General features: G+C 37.9%; 1 protein-coding gene and 1 pseudogene across 1 annotated transcript; both read right to left on the bottom strand.

The window, feature by feature from the left end:
- Positions 1–295: 295 nt before the first annotated feature.
- On the bottom strand, positions 296–4,616 carry LOC125499658 (ankyrin repeat-containing protein BDA1-like; annotated as a pseudogene).
- Positions 4,617–13,392: 8,776 nt separating this feature from the next.
- LOC125491972 (uncharacterized) lies at positions 13,393–15,450 on the bottom strand. Its single transcript, XM_048634054.1, has 3 exons — positions 14,785–15,450; positions 13,875–14,704; positions 13,393–13,786 (listed from the first exon to the last, which is right to left on the bottom strand). The coding sequence occupies exons 1-3, from the start codon at positions 15,448–15,450 to the stop codon at positions 13,393–13,395; spliced, it is 1,890 nt and encodes a 629-aa protein (XP_048490011.1).
- Between the last annotated feature and the right edge of the window lie 8,006 nt (positions 15,451–23,456).

Genomic DNA, 23,456 nt, shown 5'->3' on the forward strand with positions numbered 1-23,456 from the left:
TTTTGAAAAATAATCCCAACAGCAGGAAAATAGGATTCAAGACAATTGAACTCCGTACCATTATCACTACGCACGATTTTAATCTCTTGAGAAAACTGACACTTAATCATAGCAATAAAAGACATGAATAATTGAAACACTTCAGTTTTATCAATCATTAAATAAACCCACACAGCACGGGAAAAATCATCCACCAATGTCAAGAAATAACGAGACCCACAAGAAGAGGGTGTCGAATAAGGACCCATAAATCACAATGAGCCACTTAAATATCCGAGAAGCTCTTATTTTCACTTAAAGCAAAACTACACCTAGGCTGCTTGGCTTTGTAACAAACAACACAACCTTTGTCTAAACTAGGTGCAGAAGAAATAAAAGGAAGTGACTTCACTACAGCTTCAGAAGCATGCCCCAATCTCATGTGCCAGACAGCCAAGTCAGAAGTCGCGGAAGAGGAACCAGTAGTAACAGATGCCGCAAGAGAAGAAGGTTGCTGCCGAAAATAATAAAGTCCATCCCGTCTCTCACCCGTTCCAATCAGCTCCCTCGAACGAAGGTCCTGAATAGCACAAATGTTAGTAGAAAAAGTGACAAAACAAGACAAAACATCACTCATTTGAGTAACAGAGATCAAATTACATCGCAGATGAGGAACATATAATACATCATGAAGAACAAGGCGATCACGCAAATACACAGTACCAGATTGAGTAGCCATAACCGAAGCCCCATTAGGAAGGCCAACCGGACGCTCATCAATAGAAACAACATCACACAAAAAAGAAATATCACCCGTGACATGATGAGTACAACCAGTGTCAATGATCCAAGACGAAAGCTCGAACTTACCATTTAGACGGTTGGAAGGAGTAGTAGAGGCATTGTGGCAAAGAGAGCCTGCCATTGCTCGGGAGTAATAGCGGGTGCACTGCCACTCGACCCAGGGACAAGATGAGCCTCAACAGGGGTGGCGTTGGCACGCACACCACCCCGACCACGTCCAGCAGCAGGTGCCGAGGGTGGGGGACGACCGCGACCACGCGAAGCACCTTCCTCAGCTTTGTGCCCAAATTTTTCGTACCACCAGTCTGGGGTACAGTGAAGAGCAAAGCAGGTCGACTCGTCATGACCTGTTTTGTGACAGTGAGAGCAGGTGAGGCTCGATTTTTGAGCACGAGACAACACCGAACCCCCTGCCACGAGCATCAGTCTGAACCGCGAAGCCGAGGACTTCCGGTTTTTCTTCCTTCACCCGAGTGAGACCACAAACTCTCTCCTCCTGAGATACTTGTTTAAAGGCCTTGTTTAAGGTAGGCAGAGGATCTTGAGACAACATAGACGACCGAAGAGATCCATAATACTCGGAATACAAACCAAAAAGAAATTGATGTAATTGATCACTATCAAGACGTTTTAATAAAGCAGGGCCAAGTTCCCCACATGTACAGGTAAGAGGCGGCTCATGAAGGCCCAATTCATCCCACAACAGTTTAAGTTTGCCAAAGTAAGTGGCCACAGGCATAGTTTTCGGTTGTTCACACCGAATAATGTCGGCGTTTATTTGATGAATACGAGTTCCATTAACCACCGAATAACGTTCAGTAAATCATCCATAAGGTTTGGCATTATCATATACGAAGAGCGAACTTACCTCCGGATCAATGGTATTGGTGATCCATGAAACAAGCATGTAATGTATTGTATTCCAATCATCCTCTGTACATGGCGGTTTAGGAACGGTGATAGAGCCGTCAAGAAAACCGAACTTGCATCGTGAACATAGAGCGACGCGAATGGCACGAGCCCATGCATCAAAATTTGTAGACTTGAGACGAACGGGAGTGATAAAATCCCCTGGTATGTGGACCGAGAAAAAAAGGTTAATTTATGGCTATTTTTGTAGAACCGGAGGCTGTCTGGGCGGCGTCGTCGCCGGCCATGGTGCGACGGTGGAAAGATTAAAGATGATAGGGTTTGCAAAGTTTGGTGGCTCTTGATACCATGATATAATTAGGTCAAGCTTAGCTTTCTCATTAATTCCATCAGAATATATATACAAGAGTTAATAAGGAAACCCTTATTATTAGGAAACAAATCAATGTAAAACTATATCTCCTAATATTACTCTAACAATTGTGAAGACTGCGTCCAATTATACCTTCGCCTATGTATAACATGTCCAATGCTGTTTTGTTATTTGCATTCTTTGCGTTCACGTCTATGGCGGTGTTGTTTTGGAGTAGATAGCTGACAATCTTCTCACATGTCAAGCACGTATAGGTAGTAGTATTAGAATAAGGAGGAAATACTTTTTACAATTACCACATGAACATTATTTATGCAGTACATAATGCAATATAGTGGTAACATTAAATTGTATCTCTCTCGTTAAGGTAAGGTCTGATCTTGAATGATCAACTCCAAGCCGAGCGAATGTTGTGGAGCGGCTAAAGCGAAAACAACCATGACAAACCAAGTTACAGGAAAATCTTCGAAGAGAAATTATCTATAGTAACTCAGTATTTTTGAACTAACTCACAAAATAATTTTACTTAAAATTTCGAGATTTCTCAAGGTCAACCATTCGATTCACGTCACTATTAATCAATGGATATACATGTTAGCAAGCAAAATTTCTTTTATCACAATAGAAATCAATTTTAATAAACAAATATAGATTACCACTTGTTTGAATAGTCAAAAACAATTTAACTAGTAGCATTATTTGTTTGTAAACTCAAGACGTACTTAACTTCCTGCTTTGCATAAAAAAAAAAAACTCAAGACCTACAATAGAATCCATATAACTGTATTCAGATAACTTTATTACTAATTAAAGTGAGAAAACATATTGAAGCACGTGTTTAGGCCATGTTTAATATCATTGTCATGTGATAGTTGTATTATGAACTACCTAGCTTTAGTCCTATATAATGTAATCATCTTTATATTGAAATATGATATTAATGCATTTAGGGATGGCAAATGGGCGGGGCGGATGCGGATACCCCTAAATCCACACCCACCTTCACCTAAATTTTCCATACCCATCACCTATCCGCCAATCATGGCGGGTACAAGTTTCCATATCCACCTCCGCCCACGTGGGTATAAGGTTATACCCACACCCGCTCCACCACCCAAGTGGATATCCATTACCCACTTATACCCGCCCATCACCTAGGTGGATTTTCCACCCGCCCACCTGATTTATTTTCTATATATAATCTATTATATAAATTAGTTATTACAAACATCCATTTCAAAGAAAACAAAATACACATTCTTAGTATTCATATTTCTTAATTATTTTTTACAATTTTTTAGATTTATGAACATAATTCTTTATTTTATAAAGGGTAAATTAGTAAATATTATACGGGGCGAATGGATATGGGGCGGGGCGGGTGGATTTGGGGCGGATGTGACCTCATATCCACCACCTACCCACCACCCATGGCGGATTTGACTTTTCGTATCCATACCCACCCACTACCCACCAAAGTCATATCCATACCCGCCCCAACTGGGGCGGATGCTGTGCGAAACCCGCCAAATTATACCCACCTGCCATCCCTAAATGCATTACTCCCTCTATCCTTACTAGACTTTTCAATTTTAAGTTTGGCACTATTCATAGGAAACAAAATATTCCATAATTTGTTTCCATGTATGAGAAAAAAAAAATTAGTCACGCGAAATCAATTGTTTGAATTGTCCCTCAATAGAGTGCCATTTGAGAATGTTTCATTTGAAGAGTTTAATTAAAATTATTTGATATAAGCTGAATCATGAACTTCAAATTAGACACTAATACAGATCACAGTTATATTCAAACAGCTGATAACAAAAGGAAAAAAACTATTTGAATATATTTATATATTGTATACTTCAGATTTTGATTTTTGTGGTATATCCATATTTCTGTATTTTTTTTGGCTAAAACCCCCACAAAAAAAAGAACAAGCGATATTTTTTAGTATCCAACTCGAAATTAGTATGAAAAAATCACGCCTACATCAGATTGTTTGTTGAGCACTGAAAGATGTAGGACTGTATTACCATCACAATCCACAGAATTTACGAACGTGGGTTCTGTTATTTCATCTACTAACACCTTCAGAGCCTCAACTTGATTATACTTAACACATAAATGTAAGATGCTATCACCTTGGTCCATCGGCTCGCGAGCCGCATCAGGATTAGCTTGCAACAGCTTGTTCAAGACATCAATTCGGCTTCTAACCGCTGCAATATGGACGGGATACCTCCCGTAAGTGTCGCGGGCTAGGCACATATCAGGGCTAGCGCTGAGTAGAAGTGTGACTAACTCAATGTTGTTGGTGGCTGATGCTAGGTGAAGTGGGGTGGGTTTGTGCGAATCGGGCTCAGAAGCAAGGCTTGGCTTTATGTTTAGAAGTTCTCTAGCAAAGTCCAAGTTTCCTAAAATAGCAGCTATATGAAGGGGAGTTTCTGCATATGTTCCCCAACGTGGGTACCCTATCAAGAATGATTGGGTCTTCGTTTAGCAACTTTTTCAAGGAGCTTACACTCCCCTCTCTTGCTGCATCGTATAACCTTGTAATTTCCATTACTTAATTTTCAATTTTCCCTATATCGATATCTTTTTAATAATTGCTTTGCAGTTTTAATGGGATTGTGTATGTATATAGTTATAGAAAGATACTCATCAGTCCGCCATCGCGCTATGTTTGCTCCATTTCTTTAAATTATACTTTTTACGGTTTTTTCACCATATATCCCTGACTAATTTTTTTTTGCACCGTATACCCTCGCAAGTTTCCAAAATCACCATATACCCTTCACGTTTCAAAAAATACATCAGCATGCCCTTATGACTAACGGTGTTAGACTTTTGTTACTCATTAGGCCCTAATCCTCCCCTAATCCTAATTAACTAACTTAAATCAAACCCTAATTATTCTAACCCTAACCCTAATCTAATACACTAACTTGGGCCCTACCGCTAACCACTAACTTGGGCCCTAACCCTATCCACTAATTTGAACCCTAACCCTAACCATCCCTTACCCAACTGCACCACCACCCCATTACCATCACCCCGTCACCACCACCACCTGTCACCACCACCACCCGTCACCACCACCACCTGTCACCACCACCACCCGTCACCACCACCACCTGCCCTTTTGCCCCCGCTAACCCCCTCCCCTTCCTCCGTCACCACCACCACCCTTCCCCTTAACGCGCTAGCCCCCTCCCCTTCCCTCACCACCACCACCACCACCCTTCCCCCGCTGACCCCCCTCCCCTGCGCCTGCTGTGCGAACCCCCCTCCCTCCCCTTTTCCTGCTGCTAATCGAACCCCCTCCCCTTTCCCTGCTGCTAATCGAACCCCCTTCCCCTTTTGCTCGAACCCCCCGCCCCTTCCCCTATCGCGACCCCTTCCCGCTACAGCAACCCAGATGCGCGAAAATCGAACCACCCTTCATGCGTTTTTTTGTTCTTCTCCGGCGAGTTTACAGGGGAGGGGAATTTGAGTCGGGAGATGCGAGGGGGTGGGGGAGGGGCTGCGGGGGAGTGGGGAGGGTTGGCTTCGGGGTTGGTGGGGGGAGGCTGCGCGAGAGTGGGGATGGGGTGGGCTTCGAGGGTGGTGGGGATGGGGTGGGCTTTGGGGTGGTGGGGTAATGGGGGAGTGGGTGGGCTGCTGGGGTAAAGGTGGGGGAATGGGTGGGGTAAGGGGTGGAGGGGTGGTTAGGGTTAGGGTATTAGATTAGGGATTAGGGTTAGGGTTTGGCGTAGGTTTAGGGTAGTTAATTAGGGCTAGAGGGGGGATTAGGGGTTAATGACTAACGGCGTTAGCCTTCCGTTAGTCAAAAGGCTAAGTTGATGTATTTTTCGAAAGGTGAGGGGTATATGGTGAATTTCCAGTTTTTTGGACGGTCTCAAATTAAACTGAAATCAAAATGAGTTCAAAAGAACTTAAATAAACTGAATTGCATATTAATTAATATAAATATAAAATAATAATAACAATAAAAATAGTAATTAAAATAATAATAAATAATAATAATAAAAATAATAATAATTATAATCATACTAATAGTAAAAAAAATAAATTTAATAATAAAAAAAACTAATAATAATATTAATAATAAAAACAATAATAATAGTAATATTTAAAACAAAAATAATTTTTTAAACAATCAGTTGAGCTGAACAAAACTAAAGTGAGGTGAACTGATAACTGAACTAAAAAACAGGGTCTATAAGTTGTATTTGATGGGCAAGTTTTGTATTTTTATAGTCATGATAGGAAAAGAGTATACTTTTCATATGCAATTAGATAAATAAATTTTGAACACGATTAGTATTGTGTGTATTGAGTGTATAATAAATTTATTGTCAAATAAGTTCAGTTTTAGCAAAATACATCACTTTGCAAGTCATGGTATCAATTTTAAAATAATAACCGATTTAGGGAACAAAGTTAATACCTTTGTTATACAATACATTTATGTATATTCGTTGATTGAATATAATCTGTTTTGAATATAGGATAACAATATTATTAGAGTACCTCCTCTGTTTTCTAGATTATTCCTTCTTTTCCTTTACATCCATTCTTTTAAGTCCTTGCATCTTATAGGGTTTGATCCTGAGACCTCAAGCACTTATACTAAAGTTCTAACCACTAAGCTAAGTTGTATTTAGTGTTATTATTACAGAGCCAGAGCCTAATAACTCGTTTTTTAATCAAAAGAAGCAGGGATTGAAATATTATTTAAAGCTCATGAAATTGCAAATATCAAATGCAATAAGTCCGTATTTTTTTTCTCGACCACCACAATCCAAACTACAGTACGTAGATAATCTAATTGGAAGTAAATGTGACATTTTGAGCCATACAACTCTCCTCTTTTCCGACAACTCATAAAGGCCCGATACCAAAAAAAAAAAAAAACACACTTCTGTCACAAAATTACTAGAGTAAAAAACAGGGAAGCTTTTGCATTGTGAAAACATTAAATAAGCCAATAAGGTGCAGGCATTCAGTCTCTACAATTACATTTTCTAATCCACTTGGCTCCATAAGAAGTCCAAGCACCAAAGCCTTTGCTTTTGCAATATCAGGGTCCCATTTCTCATGAAGTTTGCAACCAACAATCAGTACATAGTTACCACGCACTGTCGGCACACAGTTATTCCAGCACCGGTACCGTGCTTGGAGACCAATTATCTTTCAGCGATTCCCTAATCTAATCCACCAACCCATTACACTGAGTTAGTTTCTATAACGCCAACTGATAGCTCAGTGCATTATCTGCAATCTGGTGTTAGTGAATTAGTGATAGAGTAACGTTTCTTGTTAGTTTAACTTAAGGCTTTTAATTTGTATATAGAATAACCAAAACGTATATGCAGCCTGAAACAACCTTGCCAATAAGCTTCTTGTCAACCGAAAAAGACTTGCAAGGAAACAAAGAATAGTAGAAAACAGTAGTTTCCCAAAGTCACTAAAGTCTGCCTAACAAAACAAGAATTTCCTAACCCATAATATCTGCCACTGATAAGCTTAAGATGCCTGAAGCCACATCTACTATTGTCGAAATGTAACGGACACCACTCACAAGGGAGTATTGTATGGTACCCACAAAAGACTATTCAACACTACTGAAAAGACAATTATCCTAGACTGTTTGGCATAATGACAAAACTACATATTTTCAAGGGTTTTTTTTTCAGAAACGACCTAATAAAATACAAGTTTTGTGGGGAAGGACCTAATAAAATACTTCCGATTGTGAACAGGAACCACTTTAGGAATTTCATGCCAAATTTATTATTTATAGACGTTGACCCTTTTTTTTTACCCCTAGTTGACTCTTTAATGTTTTGTTCCTATTTTAACTGACCCAAACATATTAAATTCTCACACTTTCCTCCCAACAGCGCAATCTCCATAGAAGGGAAGCATCAACATATTCGATCTTATCCTGCAACCTTCATCAAATCTAAGGTATTTTTTGCTCTTCAAATTTCTCTCTCTCAATGTTTAAGGGTTTTTGAAATTTATCGCTCCTATTATACGTTTTTCCCAAAATCGCAAATTAGGGTTCTTAATTATACGGTAATTTCTCTTCTCCTCCTAATTTTATGGTATTATGAATAAAACATTAAAGAATCAACTAGGGATAAAAAAAGGTGTCAATGTCAGTAAATGATAAATTTGGCCGAAAATTCATAAAGTGGTTTCTGTTCACAATCGGAAGTATTTTATCAGGTATTTTCTGACAAAAAAAATCCTATTTTCAATTATAGCTCAGGGTAAGGACCTAATGTAATAATCACAACATCCATTGAGATCAACTCCAAGATAATCAACTAAACAATACAACCACAACGGACCACAAATTATTCACCAAGCAAACAACTAATAATGGACAAAAAGTATAGACAACTGAGGAAAATAAACATGTAAACAAGACACACCTCAAGTCATTCCTTGATTTCCCAAATCTACTGTGCGAAATATAAATCCTCCCCAGTTAATGTAGCGCTAAGTAAGACCAAGCTGAGTAGATCCTCTTGGGGATTTCGAGGACTCTGTAGATCAGTTCAGGGCTGTTCAGAAGGCTTAATTATGCAAATTGGGGACGGATCAAATACAAATATTTTGGAGGACAAGTGGCTACGGGGTGATCCTATAAAAACTAAGCAAGGTATTAATCTGGAAGAGCTTGGTCTGAGAAGGGTCAAGGACTTAATGAATGATCTTCACCAAGTTTGGAACATATGCCTCATTAGGAATGTTTTCGACCCGGATACTTCATTTAGAATTTTATCCACCTACATTCCAACGGAGAGTTTTCAAGATCGATTTGCGTGGAGTGAATCCAAAGTTGGATCTCTGAAGGTTAAAGACGTCTATGCCTTGTATCTGCGTCAAAGGGGTACCTTAGGTCCGAATAAGAATAACAGGAGTTTTTGGAGCAAACTTTGGGCTTCGGATCTCAAACCCAAATGGAAATTTTTTGTGTGGAGACTTCTGCACAGAGCTCTCTCCCTCAATTACAATCTACGAAAAAGAGATGTCCCAGTTCAAGAACCCTATTATATGTGCACGCAGCACAAGGAAGATGAGAACCACCTGTTTAGGGATTGCTTCATTACATCTAGGGTTTGGTCGTCTTCTTATTTAGGAATCAAGACAGCTTCAAGTCAACCTATAACACTAAATGAATGGATACAAAACTTCCTCAAATTTTTCTGGAAGGAGGACGGGATAAAATCCGAGAGAACCAGGGAATTCGTAGCTACTCTCTGGGCTATTTGCATCCACAGGAATAACATAGCATTCAGAAATCTTCACGAAGACCCAATAACTATTCTAAGGAGAAAGGACACCCTGATTAGAGAATGCGAAGAAAGTAAGAAAATAAAGGAAGCATATTTAAAAGTCTTCCCATCCGGTCCAAGGCATCCAAACAGATCTCTTGCACTCAACGTCTGACCCTTCACAATCGGATTCTTACATCATGATGGTGGATGGCGCTTGGAAGAAGACTAAAAGGAATCATCCTCGAGCGGGTATAGGATAGTCTGTGTATTGGAATGGTAGGAAGGCTTTCGAGGGTAATGAGATGATTGTGGCTTCGTCGTCTCTTCAAGCAGAAGCGTACGCTTTATATAAGGGTCTTTGTGACGCACACATGAAAGGAATTCAGCACATTCAGATCTACTCAGACTCCGCAGAACTAGTACGTGCCATTGATAGCCAATTCCAAGCTTTTGAAATTACAACACTGATTCATGATGTTCGAGCCATAAGACGAAAGTTTAGTAGGTGTACGATTAAGAAAGTAGCTAGAGTAGAGGTTTATCCAGCTCATAGTTTAGCGGTCGCAACTAGAAAAAGAAATCTAATAATGTAGTGTTTGTGTTTGTACTTGTCGCCAAAAAAAAAAAAGACACAAGAACTATATGTAGAAAACCCTTTCAATTTAAAGGATAAAAATGTAAAAACTTGAAGACGAGATAAGAAGAGAATGTAAAATGTTGAATTATATTCAACTTATCAAACCAAAGTACAATAAGCCTTTTGATAGAAATTTGCTGTGACAACATAACATTAACAATCAGAAAAGCAATCCCACAATTACTCCTAAAATATTTGACCACTATTAGCCTCCTTTTTTTTGGGTGAAATACGGTTGCATAAAATTAAGTAGTTTTGGTTAAAAGCCTCAGTACAAACTCATCCCAAAGGTTTAATAGGTAACTAGGGGGGTTGTGGATAATCTTAGTTACATTAACGTCAATAAAGTTTTTTCTCCCAACTTTTGCTAGTTTATCCGCGACTTGATTGAGCTTCGTTGGGCGCGATTGGACCTTCATCCCATGAAAGAAACGGCTTTGATCCCTGCACAATATAATAGTTTTTCAGTGATTGGGTATGCTTGTTCGGAATTTTTCAATGAGTGAGCTCCCTTTTCGCAATCTGTGAAGATGTTTAGGTGCTTGGCATTGTGTTCTTGAGAGATGGACATCCCCCATTGGATACTCATTAATTTGGCGTGAAGAGCTGAGTTTGCAAAAACCTTCCCCTGGAAACCCGTGACCCATTGCCCTGCACAATCAAGTAAAACACCCTCAATGCATGTAGGGGAGGAGAGACGAGTATAGGATGCATCAACAAACAAGTGTAACCGGGGGACTAAGCAATGTATTTTCAGATTCCTATGCTAGTGACTAATAATTCATTTTCCTAAACAATAGTAACTAACTAGTCACTTTAAAGCAAATATTTCAATATACTCCTATGGTTCAAAGTTGGTCTTGAAATTACAAAATTTATGAAGTACTTCCCTTCATATATGATGCACTTCTAACTAACATCACCGACCTTTGTAATGTAATTTGTTGATCCATATTATCACCCACCTTCATACAATGGAGCACATCTCTCCATCAACTTTCTTTCACGTCCTCTGCTACAATCTTGGCAATCGTCTCTTTGTTAATTACGATCTCCACCATTATCAGATTGCTAATTATTTGATTTGTTTGTGAAGATTACCCCTTCATCCTAAATAACTTGTCTCCTTCCTTGTTTATAGTAACCAACAAATGATTTCATGAGCTAAAAGAAAACCCATCCCATCCACATTCACACATTACTTGTCATGGTTAAATGCCAAAAAACTCAAAAAATTTCTTAATTTAATTTTCTCTCCTAATTTTTTGTAGAACTTTTTGATCTCTCTTTCTGTCCTCTTTTTTTTTTTCTTCTACATTGATCTATACTTTGTTTGAGGAGCCTTAATGTTAATATATTGTCTTGGGCCTGTACTTTGTATAGTTTGGGCTTGGGGCCCTATACTTTGACAATAAGATATATAACCTACTGTAAATGATAATACAACTAACTGACTAAGGAAAACACTTTTAACATATTTTGACATGGTATTAAATCTTCCCGGCTGTATAACTCTTTCTCTAATCTGATTCAATTCCTTTTGCTGATCTGTCTCGTCGAAATCTCACCTCACTAGCATGGTTCGCATTTTTGCGATCATGGGCGATGATGGTCGAATAGATGTTACTTCTCCCTAGTACCTTTGGTTTGTAGATAAAACCAAAAATCTCAAAACTCACGTGATTCTCACCTACTTTGGCTAGTCTTGTGCTCTTACCCGTTTGGTGAAACCGCGCCAGAAATTTGGCTTTGTTGAAGGCACTATCAACATTCCTACCGAATCGAACAAGATGCTTGCTGAGTGGCATATAATGAATTACATGGTCGTCTCCTAGATATTGCCAAGCATGGATTTGAAAATCACGGCTTCGATTCCCTTTCATGATGAAGCCCAAAAAGTTGTGGACTTATCTTGACCAATGCTTATGCGTGGCCAATGGCCCTCACTTGCAACAGTTGCGGTCCTCCATCACCCACTGCCCAAAATCCGTATCTATAATAATTGATGACTATTTGAATCCGCTTATGGGTTTCTTTAAGAACAAACCCTAGCACGTTTGCACCTATGGGAAGTGCACTTGTGATCTGGCCTCCAAATTTGCGGCTAGGGAGGAAAAGTTGCACCAATTTTGGATTTGGATTGATGATGAATGTTGTGCTATTGTGCGTACCAATCTTCTGTCTCAAACCCCTCTTTTTCCTTAGATCGTGCATAGAAGGCCTTTGTCAAGGACGAGAGGCCGGGGGATTTGGCACGCAAAAAAACTGTGTTGGACGAGTTTCACGCTTTTTCTCTTACCGCTGACCAGAATCCGACCAGGTTCGAATGCCCAAATAAATTAAAACCGGCTCGTTTTAACTGTAAACGGAGGGCTGTGACAAGCTTCTTGCTTTAAACTTCACGAACTGACCTCGAGGAATGCAGAACAGGATGGGAAAGATGTTGCGGACATCGTGTCTTATTTCACGTATATTGCCAACTCGTCCACCCCTACTATCGTGGTCATCGCGGGTTGTGGCTCTACTACTCGTGCGTATTCATTGATAGAGGGTGGATCCCTGGCCTTCATGGGTGCTGGCAGCACTCCCTGCCCCTTGATGATCTTAATCTTGACTGTTTCGGTATTTGAAACAGTGACAGATCCAAGGGGTATCCGACAGTAATAGGGGATATCCGGGAGTGGTGATCTGCTTAAGAACAAACGTGAGCTACCCTCAAGGTGGTTGTGAGGAAACCCTCTTCGGCGCTTAAGTAAGCTAGTGTCCGACCAGGTCCGAATGCCCAGATAAATTAAAACTGGCTCGTTTTAACTGTAAACGGAGGGCCGTGACAAGCTTCTTGCTTTAAACTTCACGCCCCGACCTCGGGGAATGCAGAACAGGATGGGAAAGATGTTACGGACATCGTGTCTTCTTTAACGTATATTGCCAACTCCTTCACCCCTACTATCGTGGTCATCGCGGGTTGTGGCTCTACTACTCGTGCGTATACAATTATAGAGGGTAGATCCATGGCCTTCATGGGTGCTGGCAACACTCCCTTCCCCTTGATGATCTTAATCTTGACTGTTTTGGTATTTCAAACGGTGACAGACCCAAGGGGTGTCCGACAGTAATAGGGGATATCTGGGAGTGGTGATATGCTTAAGAACAAACGTGAGCTACCCTCGAGGTGGTTGTGAGGAAACCCTCTCTGGCGCTCAAGTCAGCTAGTGTCCAATAGGAATGTAGAGAGAGAAAGCTTTAGATAGAGAGATAAGCTATTTTCAGTATGAGAGAGAATATACACCCCAAGCTCTAAATAAAAAATTCGCTAAGATTAGTATTAAACAATCTATTTTCTTAAAAAAGAATTTATCAATGGTTGTGATTTTTGTAGATCATCTAAATGTTTTTTCTATTTCCTTTTTTCACTCCCAGAGAGAAATTTTTTAGGCAACATCAATAATAATAAAACGTAGAACATATACAAAAGAAGTATAGAACAACAACACCTGGGAAATAAACTCTAAATAAGCTTTATGCTTCAATTTGTACTCTTTGACAGCATTAATTATCTGCCTTTGATTACTAGGATTGCTATGCATCTTAGCCTGTGCAGCAAGCATATCTTGATAAGCCTTGACTTCAGCTGCCTGAATATCATTAAATCCAGTTCTATTCAGGTCCTGCATTTTTTTCTTAATCAGCTTCATCTTTTTGCACACAACATACGTTTTTGATCCTACAATGTGAGTGTTCCAACATCTACTCACTCTTGCATTAAACTCAATGGATAATCTCCACATTGTGTAATACTTAAATGGCTTTTTACCTTCATTCAACCTGGGATAAACAGAAGGGAGTGCAGGTGAGTGATCATACTCCTTTTTTTTGCATAAAACTTCCCTCTGCACTTTCATATGCATCTAACCAGGCTTCATTTTCCATGATTCTATCCAATTTAGAAAAAACTCTTACATTGCCTTGCTGCTTGTTATTCCATGTCAAATAATATCCTGAGCTTCTCACATCATCTAAGCCACACTCTATCATACATCTATTGATAGCCTCCATTTCACCACTTCTAACTGGGGCACCAATTCTCTCATGCACATGCCTAACACAATTCAAATCTCCCATAATGAGCCACAACTCCTTAGTCTTGACATTCCTCAAATCTGCCCACAAAGACTCTCTTCTTGCACTTTCATTATAGGCATAAATGAAAGTGCAAAAGAAACTTGTTCTGCCACTAATAGGCTGAACATAGCAATGAATAAATTGATCAGTACTATGTATAATACTTACAGAGAACACACCATGATTCCAAGCTAGAACTACTCTCCCTCCTGGGTGATAGCCAATATTGAAGGTGAAGCACCATGAATTAAACACATTTTGATAAAGGTTGCCAAGATGACATGCCTTTACCTTGGTTTTCAAGAGACCAACAAGCAGAATACTATGCTTCTGAATGGACCTCAATACATCCTTCTGCTTCCTTGGACTATTGATCCCTCGGACATTCCAACTAATAATTTTATCCATTAGTGTTGGAAGGGTCCCCCCTTCCCTTGTCATTTCTTTGACCACTATCACCCTTCTTCTCGCAGCTGAAAAATGATTGTCTGTGCTTGTCTCTTGTGTCTGTGACACCCTAACCTTGATTAGCCTTAAAGCCCTCTGAAATCCATCTAGATCAACTGTTATGCCTTTAGATACAGATTCAGTCCCACCTACATCTTCAGGCCTAAAATCTTTCTGTATTGGATATTTAGCCCTCCATACTTATTCTTCTTAGCTCTACAGTTCTCTGTTTCATGGCCTACACAATGACATACCTCACATGTCACTGGTTTCCATTCATACTTCACTTCTACTTCAATTTTATCCCCATATTCATTCACAAAAACAACTTGATCTATTAATTTCTCTGACAAATAAACCTCCACAAGCACTCTTGCAAACTGGACTTTATGTCGATTTTTAGTAGCTTCATCTCTCTGTATTGGCTTACCAATTTGCTCAACAATTTTGAATAGCGCCTTTTCCCCCCAATACTTAATATTCAATTTCAATTGAATCCACACAGGCACCGATCTAAGATCCTCTTTCATGAAATCCATATCAGCCACCCATGATTTCAGTATCAGTGGTTCATTATCAAAGAAGTAATGTCCTAATAATATCTTATCACGATTATCCATGCTAGAGAATCGCACAATAAAAACTCCTTTGTGAATCATCGCAACCTTATCAACTTTAATATTCTTCCAAATTCTATGAACAAATCCTTCCATTACATGAATGAGAGGATTAGCTCCCATTACGTAACGCACAATTGCAGAATTCCAGAAATCGACCTTCTCCTTAATATCATCAAAATCAATTTGAACTACCTCTTTCTCCACAATATTCTTTTCACCAGATTGTGCAATTATATCATTATTATCAACTGTATTCTCAATTTCTTGAAAAATTGGAGGAGATCTCGAAATTACCTCCATATGCGATGATTTTTGATGAGACACTACACTTGAATGACGATGAATCAAATCTAACCAGTCATTGAAATTGTGGCAGATATCCGATTGCTGTTGTAGCTGTTGAATTGAGGTTTTAGGAGTAAAAACTTCACCAAATCCATCGCCGAATCGTTATGCTTCAATATCAGTTAACTTATCCAATGATCGAGTTTTAAGAACATGAGAGTCCGACGAACCTTTAGGCTTCACAACGTTCTTCCCTCGACCTCCAAATTTCCTAACCATGGCTACGGTGCACAATAGCAGAGTTCACCGAGAGAAAATTTGGAGGGAAAGAAAAACTTTTTTAATATTCTTCCCGACCCACTATTTGGTCACATCTATTAAATATATACTATTGAAAATATTTCTTTTTTATATGTTACTTTAATATAAAGTTTAAACATAGTGTAAACAAATCTTGTTTTAAAGTATTTGTAGAAAAATTTCCAATGGTGCAAAAATAATATTTTTCAGAATTATGTATTAAAAGTTATAATTTACTATACTTAAGTTTTCTAGTGTGAACCCAACTTTAGTTCTTCTTATACTCAACTATACACATGTATTTTTATTAATATGGAACTTTATTTATTCTAGTAAATTAAAAGTGACATTGAACCTAATAATGTAAAGTTCCAACTAGGGAACTCATGAGAAATTTGCTAGATTATCTCTCTAGCATTCTCTGGATGCATGACTACGCCGTTGCAATTGCACGGAAAACTAGTGAGAAATCTCCAAGTAATAGCCATGGAAATAGGAAAGAAAAATTCCATGGACCTTCCTTTGATTTTCAAGCACCGCGAACAAAGTCAATGGATGAGGTAATGGGAATTGAGGCATTGGAATTTGGACTAGGTATTGGTGAAATTGTGATGCCAAAATTATCAATATTACAATTGCAAAAACAGTCGACGAATCAACATACATTCAATGAATGGCTAATGTCAATTCATGATAATAGTGTTAGAAAAACTGCAACAACACGATAAATTTCAGATTCTCAATCATGTAACGTGCTAATTTTATAGGAATTTATTACTACCGAAGATTTAGAGGATGATTTGAATGAATTGAATGATGAAATTAAATCTCGAATGGACGTTGAACCTAAATTTGAACCTAGAACTGAGAATGATAATGGAATAATGAATCGATCACAAATCCTGTTAGTATTGAGATGGAGGATATTGTGGATGAGATTACTTATCGGAGTTCGATTGTTATATGATATGTAGTAGGGGCTAATCCACCTACCCAAGTGTTGGAAGGTTACTTGCGTAAGGTGTGGAAACAATATGGCATTGATAAAGAAGGGAATGCATTTGGTGAGACTTATATCTATGGGTTCTAGGGATAGATACGTTTCTTCCTTGATAATAAGCATGTCATAGTGAAGCCATAGACTGTAGACATGGACATTGAGAAGGAGGATTCAAAGACTGCCAATATGGGTGTAATTGAAATTACATCTCAAATATTGGGGTGAGAAATTACTTAACAAAATAGTTTCTGAGCTTGGAGATCCTATTCAGAGAGATGATGCCACTAGGAACAAGGATAAATTTTAGTATGATAGAATCCTAGTTGAAGTGAACATGGTGAATTGACATAGCTACCTGTGACATTTGAATGGAAGCTAGTGCACTGTCATTACTGTAAAGGTATGGGACATAATGCTCTACAATGCAGGGTGAAGAGAAGCGAAAAGGTATGGGTGCCTAAGCAATTTGTGCAAGTGGTGAAGGATGCAGTAGTAGCTTAGGAAGCTTAGGAAGCTCGGGTAGAGAAAAGTAAAGAAGTGCAACAGGTTATTGCAATGATAAAAGGAGTGCAACATCACACCATAACACCTGCAGTTGATTAGGAGGGAGTACAAAAGGCTTTGAGACAGTCAGGGTATCGCAAGTTGCACCAAACTAACACTCAGAATCTTTTGCAAGTGTTACATGAAGAAGGCTCACATGTGAATGAAATGTTAAGTAGAAGAGTTGAGTTGGCAGGATGTAATGAAGAAAGAGGGCGAGATCCTCCTATTCAACATGGATAAGTTTTTTATTGGAATGTAAAGGGGGTATCAATACCATTAAAAAACCGAATGATGTATATAATTATATACAAAAACTTTTTGTTGGTATTATATGCCTCTTAGTGACAAAGGTAGTAAAGCCTCATAATCTTGGGGGGCTTTATCAAAGAATTTTTAATGGCGAGTGTTTCACAAATAATTCTAGCTTTCACTCAGGGGGAAGAATTGTATTGTCCTGGAAATGAGGGAGTTTTGAAGTTAATGTGTCGGTAGGGACAAGTCAAATGTTGCACTACTACATTAAACCTGTTAGTGGAAATCCTAGATTTCACTGCACTTTGATTTATGGATTTAATGAAAGGGCTAATACAGTAGTGTTATGGGAATATTTTCAGAAGATTGTAGTTACTACACCATCGTTGGCCTATGGTGATTTTAACTGTGTCATGAATATAGATTAGAGAATAGGATCACAAGTCAGAGAAGGTGAAATGAGATATAAAATAATGTATGTTACATTGTGGTTGACAGGATATAAAGAGCTCAGGTAATTTCTACACTTGGAATAATAAGCAACATACATGTGTTAGGGTCGTATCTAAATTGGATAGAATAATGGCAACTCAGGCATGGCAATATAATTTTCCATCTGCCGAAGTTGCTTTTCACCTTGAAGGTTAATTTGATCCTTCACCTGTTGTATTGACAGTTTACCCTGAAACAAAAGATGGAAATAGCTAGGTCATTCAAGTACTACACAATGTGGAAACCCTCTCCACAATTTGAAGCAAGAGTCGAGAGTGCATGGAGTATATATAGCTACAGGGCACCGAGATGTTTAAAGTGGTGAAGAAACTGAAAGAAGTAAAACGAACACTGAAAGAATTATTGAATAGAGAATTGAAGGCTCAACAAAACATGATGGTTGCACCAAAAATGATGCATGATAAGCCTTGAGTTACACAGATTGCAGAGGCAGAATTGATTGCTGTAAGAAAGTTTCAAGTTAAGCATCAAGCTTATACCTTTCATAGAAGGCAAAGAGTGCATGGCCTAAAGAAGGTGATGAGAATACATCACTCTTTCATCAGAGTATTAAAGAAATAAGAATAATAAATCATGTGTATAACATCTTTGATGATGTAGGTGAATGGCTGGATACACCAGAGGGGGGTCACTAAGGCCTTCCTATCATACTATGAAAAACTTCTAAGCAAAGATAACATTGTTAGAAAGCCTGTCAATACTCAACTTGTTTAAGAAGTACATATGGTAACATATGACCCCAAGGCAATACTTACAACACCTTATACAGTAGAAGTAAAGAAAGCACTAATGTCTATTCTAGGCTGCAAGGCACCAGGGGCTGATGGATTTGGGTCTCATTTATATAAAGATGCTTTGTCAATTGTGGGGGAGGAAGTGATTAACGCTATGTCGGATGCCTTACAAGGAGGGAGGATACTAAAGGAGCTGAACCACACCATCCTCACTTTAGTTCCTAAAACAAAATGCCCTCATAATGTTATTGAGTTCAGGTCTATAGCTTGTTGTAATACACTTTATAAGTGCATTAGAAAAGTTATATGTGGGAGGCTGAGACAAGTTATGCCTGATCTGAACATGGAGAATCAAAGTGGCTTCATGGGAGATACATAGTTCATAAGATAATGGTGCTGTTAGTACTTGGTTAAGCACTATGGAAGGAAGCAAGCAAAGCCAATTGCATGCTGAAGACAGATCTACTATAAAGCTTATAACATAGTAAGTTGGGATTTCGTGAGAGGAATTCTCACAGCTTTAGGATTTTCTGATTCCTTTAGAGATTAGGTGATGTGTTGTGTTACTACACTTATGTTTTCAATCATGTTAAATGGCACAATTAGAGGTTTCTTTAAGTCATCAAGGGGATTGAGGCAAGGTGATCCCATGTCAGCATTACTCTTTGTACCATGCATGGAGTATTTGTCAAGGATATTGACATGATTGGGTGAGATGCAGCAATGTAAGTGTCATCCTATGTGCACTACAACAAAAAAGGCCTAGGAAATTGGTTGAAAATGACCTAGGAAACCACACTACAACAACGTCTCCATCTTAGAGGTGTCCTAGGTTAGGAGACCGGTTATGATGTTTGGTTTCCTTGTTTATTTGGGAGACCAGTTGATAGCTAAAATTCGTCTCTTAGGTAAGCGTACATATCATATGACAAAGAGGTTAGGAGACCAGTTAACAATTCAAACCAATCTCCTTGCCTTACCTTTTGAAACCAGTTATTGACCACAACCGGTTTCTTAGATTTACTACACGTTTTTTTTTAAAAAAAAAATAGAATAAATACGTTATACATACAGTATCTTGTAACTTTCCTGTATTGGCGACTCTTTGTATATATACTTTGCTTTTCCTATAAAACAATATATAAATAACTAAAACAGTACTATAAAACAGGATTTAATTGCTTTCTCTATTCATCTTGTCAAAAAATGATTAGTTACATTTAATTTATATCCAAAAACAATTTCTCTAAAAGCAACAATTTCTTCCAATAATGTCTTAAATATAAAATTTCTATAATCTAATGCTATCTACTAAAACTAAAATTCTTTAAAAAATAATTAAATAATATGTACAATTCAAACATGATCGTCGTTGTCTTCAATCTTCATCGTCTTGTGTTTGGTTGTTTAAATATGCCGCCGACATATCTCTTAGGTCGTCAATCATATCTTGCAAATAGTGTTAGGATTTCCAGAAGAGTCATACAAAATAATTTAAGATAATTGTACTTAGAGTGCTCGTCAATGAAAAAAGGAAGAGTTTACAACAATCAACTACGTACAATGTTAGAACTTCACTTATATGTCATACTTCTTGATATCTCAATAAAAATCATACTCCTTGATCATCTCAACAAAAAATTGATATAAAAATAAATGTTCTTAAGTTTTTTCGTCGACATTGAAATAAACTGAAAGTTTTGGAGCATAAAAGTAAAATTGATAGATGAGCCATCAGTAAGAAAAATTGAAGGTGCTGGAGGTGTTTAACCAATGAAGTTAATTTTAACCCCAAAATATTGAAGGAAAACATGATTTGTCACCATGTAAATACTTGCCACGAATCAAGACAATAAGGACACTCATAAGGATTACATACTAGGCATAACAAAAGGAAAAAAAAAAACAACCATCATATATAAAAGTATGAATCAAAAGGGCACTATATGAACATATATTCCAAAGAATGTAACAAAATGATGCAAGAATTAGACTTGTAAAAAATGCACCTACCTTGAAGAACAATTGGCGGCGTTTGAAATTCCCACCAAATGCTCGAGGAGTCAAAGGTCATATTCCGCATCTTAGAAGCTAGATATACTAATGCTGCATCAGCAGCAATTTGTTGGGGCTTAAACTAAAGCCACGACGAGCTCCAAAACCTGCAAACAAAAAAAAACTTTTGAAACATAAAAAAAATCATTGATACCTATAAAACCTAAAGTATACCCCCTGTTAAAAAATGTATTTTAAAGAAACGTTTTGGAAGCCATAATTTGCAGGAGGGCCAAGCACTAACAATTTGATAACCTGAAGATATGGAGCCAAGACAAACTGACCAATTTGGGTCTAGTACTCCGGTATCATACGAAAATCCAACATGATATTAAGTTGTAGCTCGGCTTACACAAAAAGAAAAACATGAGTTAATAGGAGCTGCAAAAAGGAGAGATACTGTATAGTGAGACGTGAGTAACTAATAAGCCATCTATCCAAATTACATCTGCACATAATGCCACTTTAGGTCCTAGATCTCAAACAAGCACCAAAGTCCTGCAAATGGAATTGTCATCACCTTAATATTTAAATCCGTTTAACACCTACATTTTTCAAGTCATTAATTAAAGTCGAAAATATATCCCAACAAAAAGACATAACAATAAACCATATAGACTAACGCACACTCTCAACACCAACTTCAAGATTGGGGAAAACATCATAACAATTTATCAATGATAGACGAAGCACATATTACACACTGCGCATACATAATGCATAAGTTACCAATGGATTAGGATATTTCGCATAACACAGAGAATGAGAAATATTGAAGAATAGAACTAAAGGAACAGGAAGAAGGAGAAAAAATGTCAATAAGAGTAAACAACTGGTGCACAATCAAGTATGTAAGAGTTACGTGATTAGCAGGTATTATGTCCAAGCAAGCATTAAAATCTAGTTCATGACTTAAATCATAGCTATCAGCTGGTCGAAAGCAGAATGTTGACAATCACTTGCTTAACTCTGAAAAGAGACTTTGATCAAATCTAAATTGACTTCCCCCTCAACTCAAACTCTAATTCTCTGGTCTCATGTACTGATTACCGCATCAAGATGCAGCTCCTCTTACCTTCAATTTTAGTTATCTCTTTCCAACTGCCCAATCACCTTTTTTGTAGCAATGATATTCAAGCAATTCTAGGGAGAAATATGGTGGCACAAAACACTTAAAACAAACAATAAGTGGAATATATAAGATTGCTAAAAGAATTTCAACTTACAAAAGAACATGTCTTACTAGTATAGGAGTTTGTGCCTCTTTGTAGGATACACTACTTCTTCCTACCACCAGTCTTGCTTTTTGTTTGATGCATCCTTCGAGTTATCAGCCTTTTCCTGTTCCAAGACAAAATAACTCATAAGTTGATCACTTTATCAATAGTCAAAACACACGCTTGCCCACAAAATATCGGACTTGAAATACCAATGAAAAAACGGTTTAGTAAACTTTGTGTATGAAAAAGAATTAACAATGTGCCGATGAGATAGCACCAGGCAAATTGTTAACCACTGTTTTTAATCTAACAAGTATAGATGATAGCACCAATCAACCAGAAAGGTTATGCCTAAAAAGTCTACAAGGATAAGCCTACTGCTATTTCCACATTTAAGAATAATGCATTTAGAAGAACCAATAATTTTATGATATTGCATAAATACCAAAGCAACACTAAAACTTTAAATTTTTTGGGAAATAGTAACTCAAAAATCAGTCAAACATAGGTAAAAAATTGAGTTTGATTCGTGAGCTATAGTTAGGGCAAATAATAAAAATTACCAACCTTGCCGTCGACTCGAAACGCTAGCCTCGCCGCTAACCTCCAGTTGCCACCCACCTCACCACCTGCCATAATTTAAAAAAGTTAGGGCAGAGCAGAAACTGATGCTTTGAACTAAATCTGCAAGAGAGTGATGAGAGAGGTAGAAGAAACAAAATGTGTTGGGCTCCTTTTGATCTTTAAAAAAAACCCAATCTACACCAAAATCAAGCGAAAAAAGGACAGAAAGCTAGTGGTCGCCGACGATGAAACTGGATTGAGATTGCGAATGGTGAATCAGTTAACATGAATAATTACCAATTGGGAACGGCGAATTTACATTTTCGATTGGGAATTGGATTGAGATTTGAGGTTTTATTGGTGGCGGAATCACAACAAGTGGTGGGATTGAGAAAAAAAGTAACTTCTAAAAACACGTTATAGAGTAGTCTCCTAAGTGGTATTGTGTTTTTTTTTTTCTTTTTTTTGAGGGAAAAAAATTAACATATTTCAAGGAAACCAGTTTTGTTAAGAAATAATCTCCAATCTCAGAATAATTTTTTCAATAAGTCAAATAGGTAAACCTAAGAGACTGGTTTTCGCTAATCAATGGTTTGCTAATTAGTGTAAGAAATGTGTTAGTAACCATAACGGATCTCCTATATATGCTATCTTTGGGCTTTTTTGTAGTGGTGGTGTAAGGAGACAAGATTGCCACACATCTGCTTTGCAGATGATCTCATAGTGTACAGCAAAGGTGACTTTGTATCCATCTACTTGTTACTTAGAGCCTTTAAAGTGTTCTCATAAACTTCAGGATTAAAAGCCAATGTTAATAAATCTGCTACGTACACATGT

The sequence above is a fragment of the Beta vulgaris genome, chromosome 7 (assembly GCF_026745355.1).
Source record: "Beta vulgaris subsp. vulgaris cultivar EL10 chromosome 7, EL10.2, whole genome shotgun sequence".
In the NCBI taxonomy this organism is placed as follows: domain Eukaryota; kingdom Viridiplantae; phylum Streptophyta; class Magnoliopsida; order Caryophyllales; family Amaranthaceae; genus Beta; species Beta vulgaris.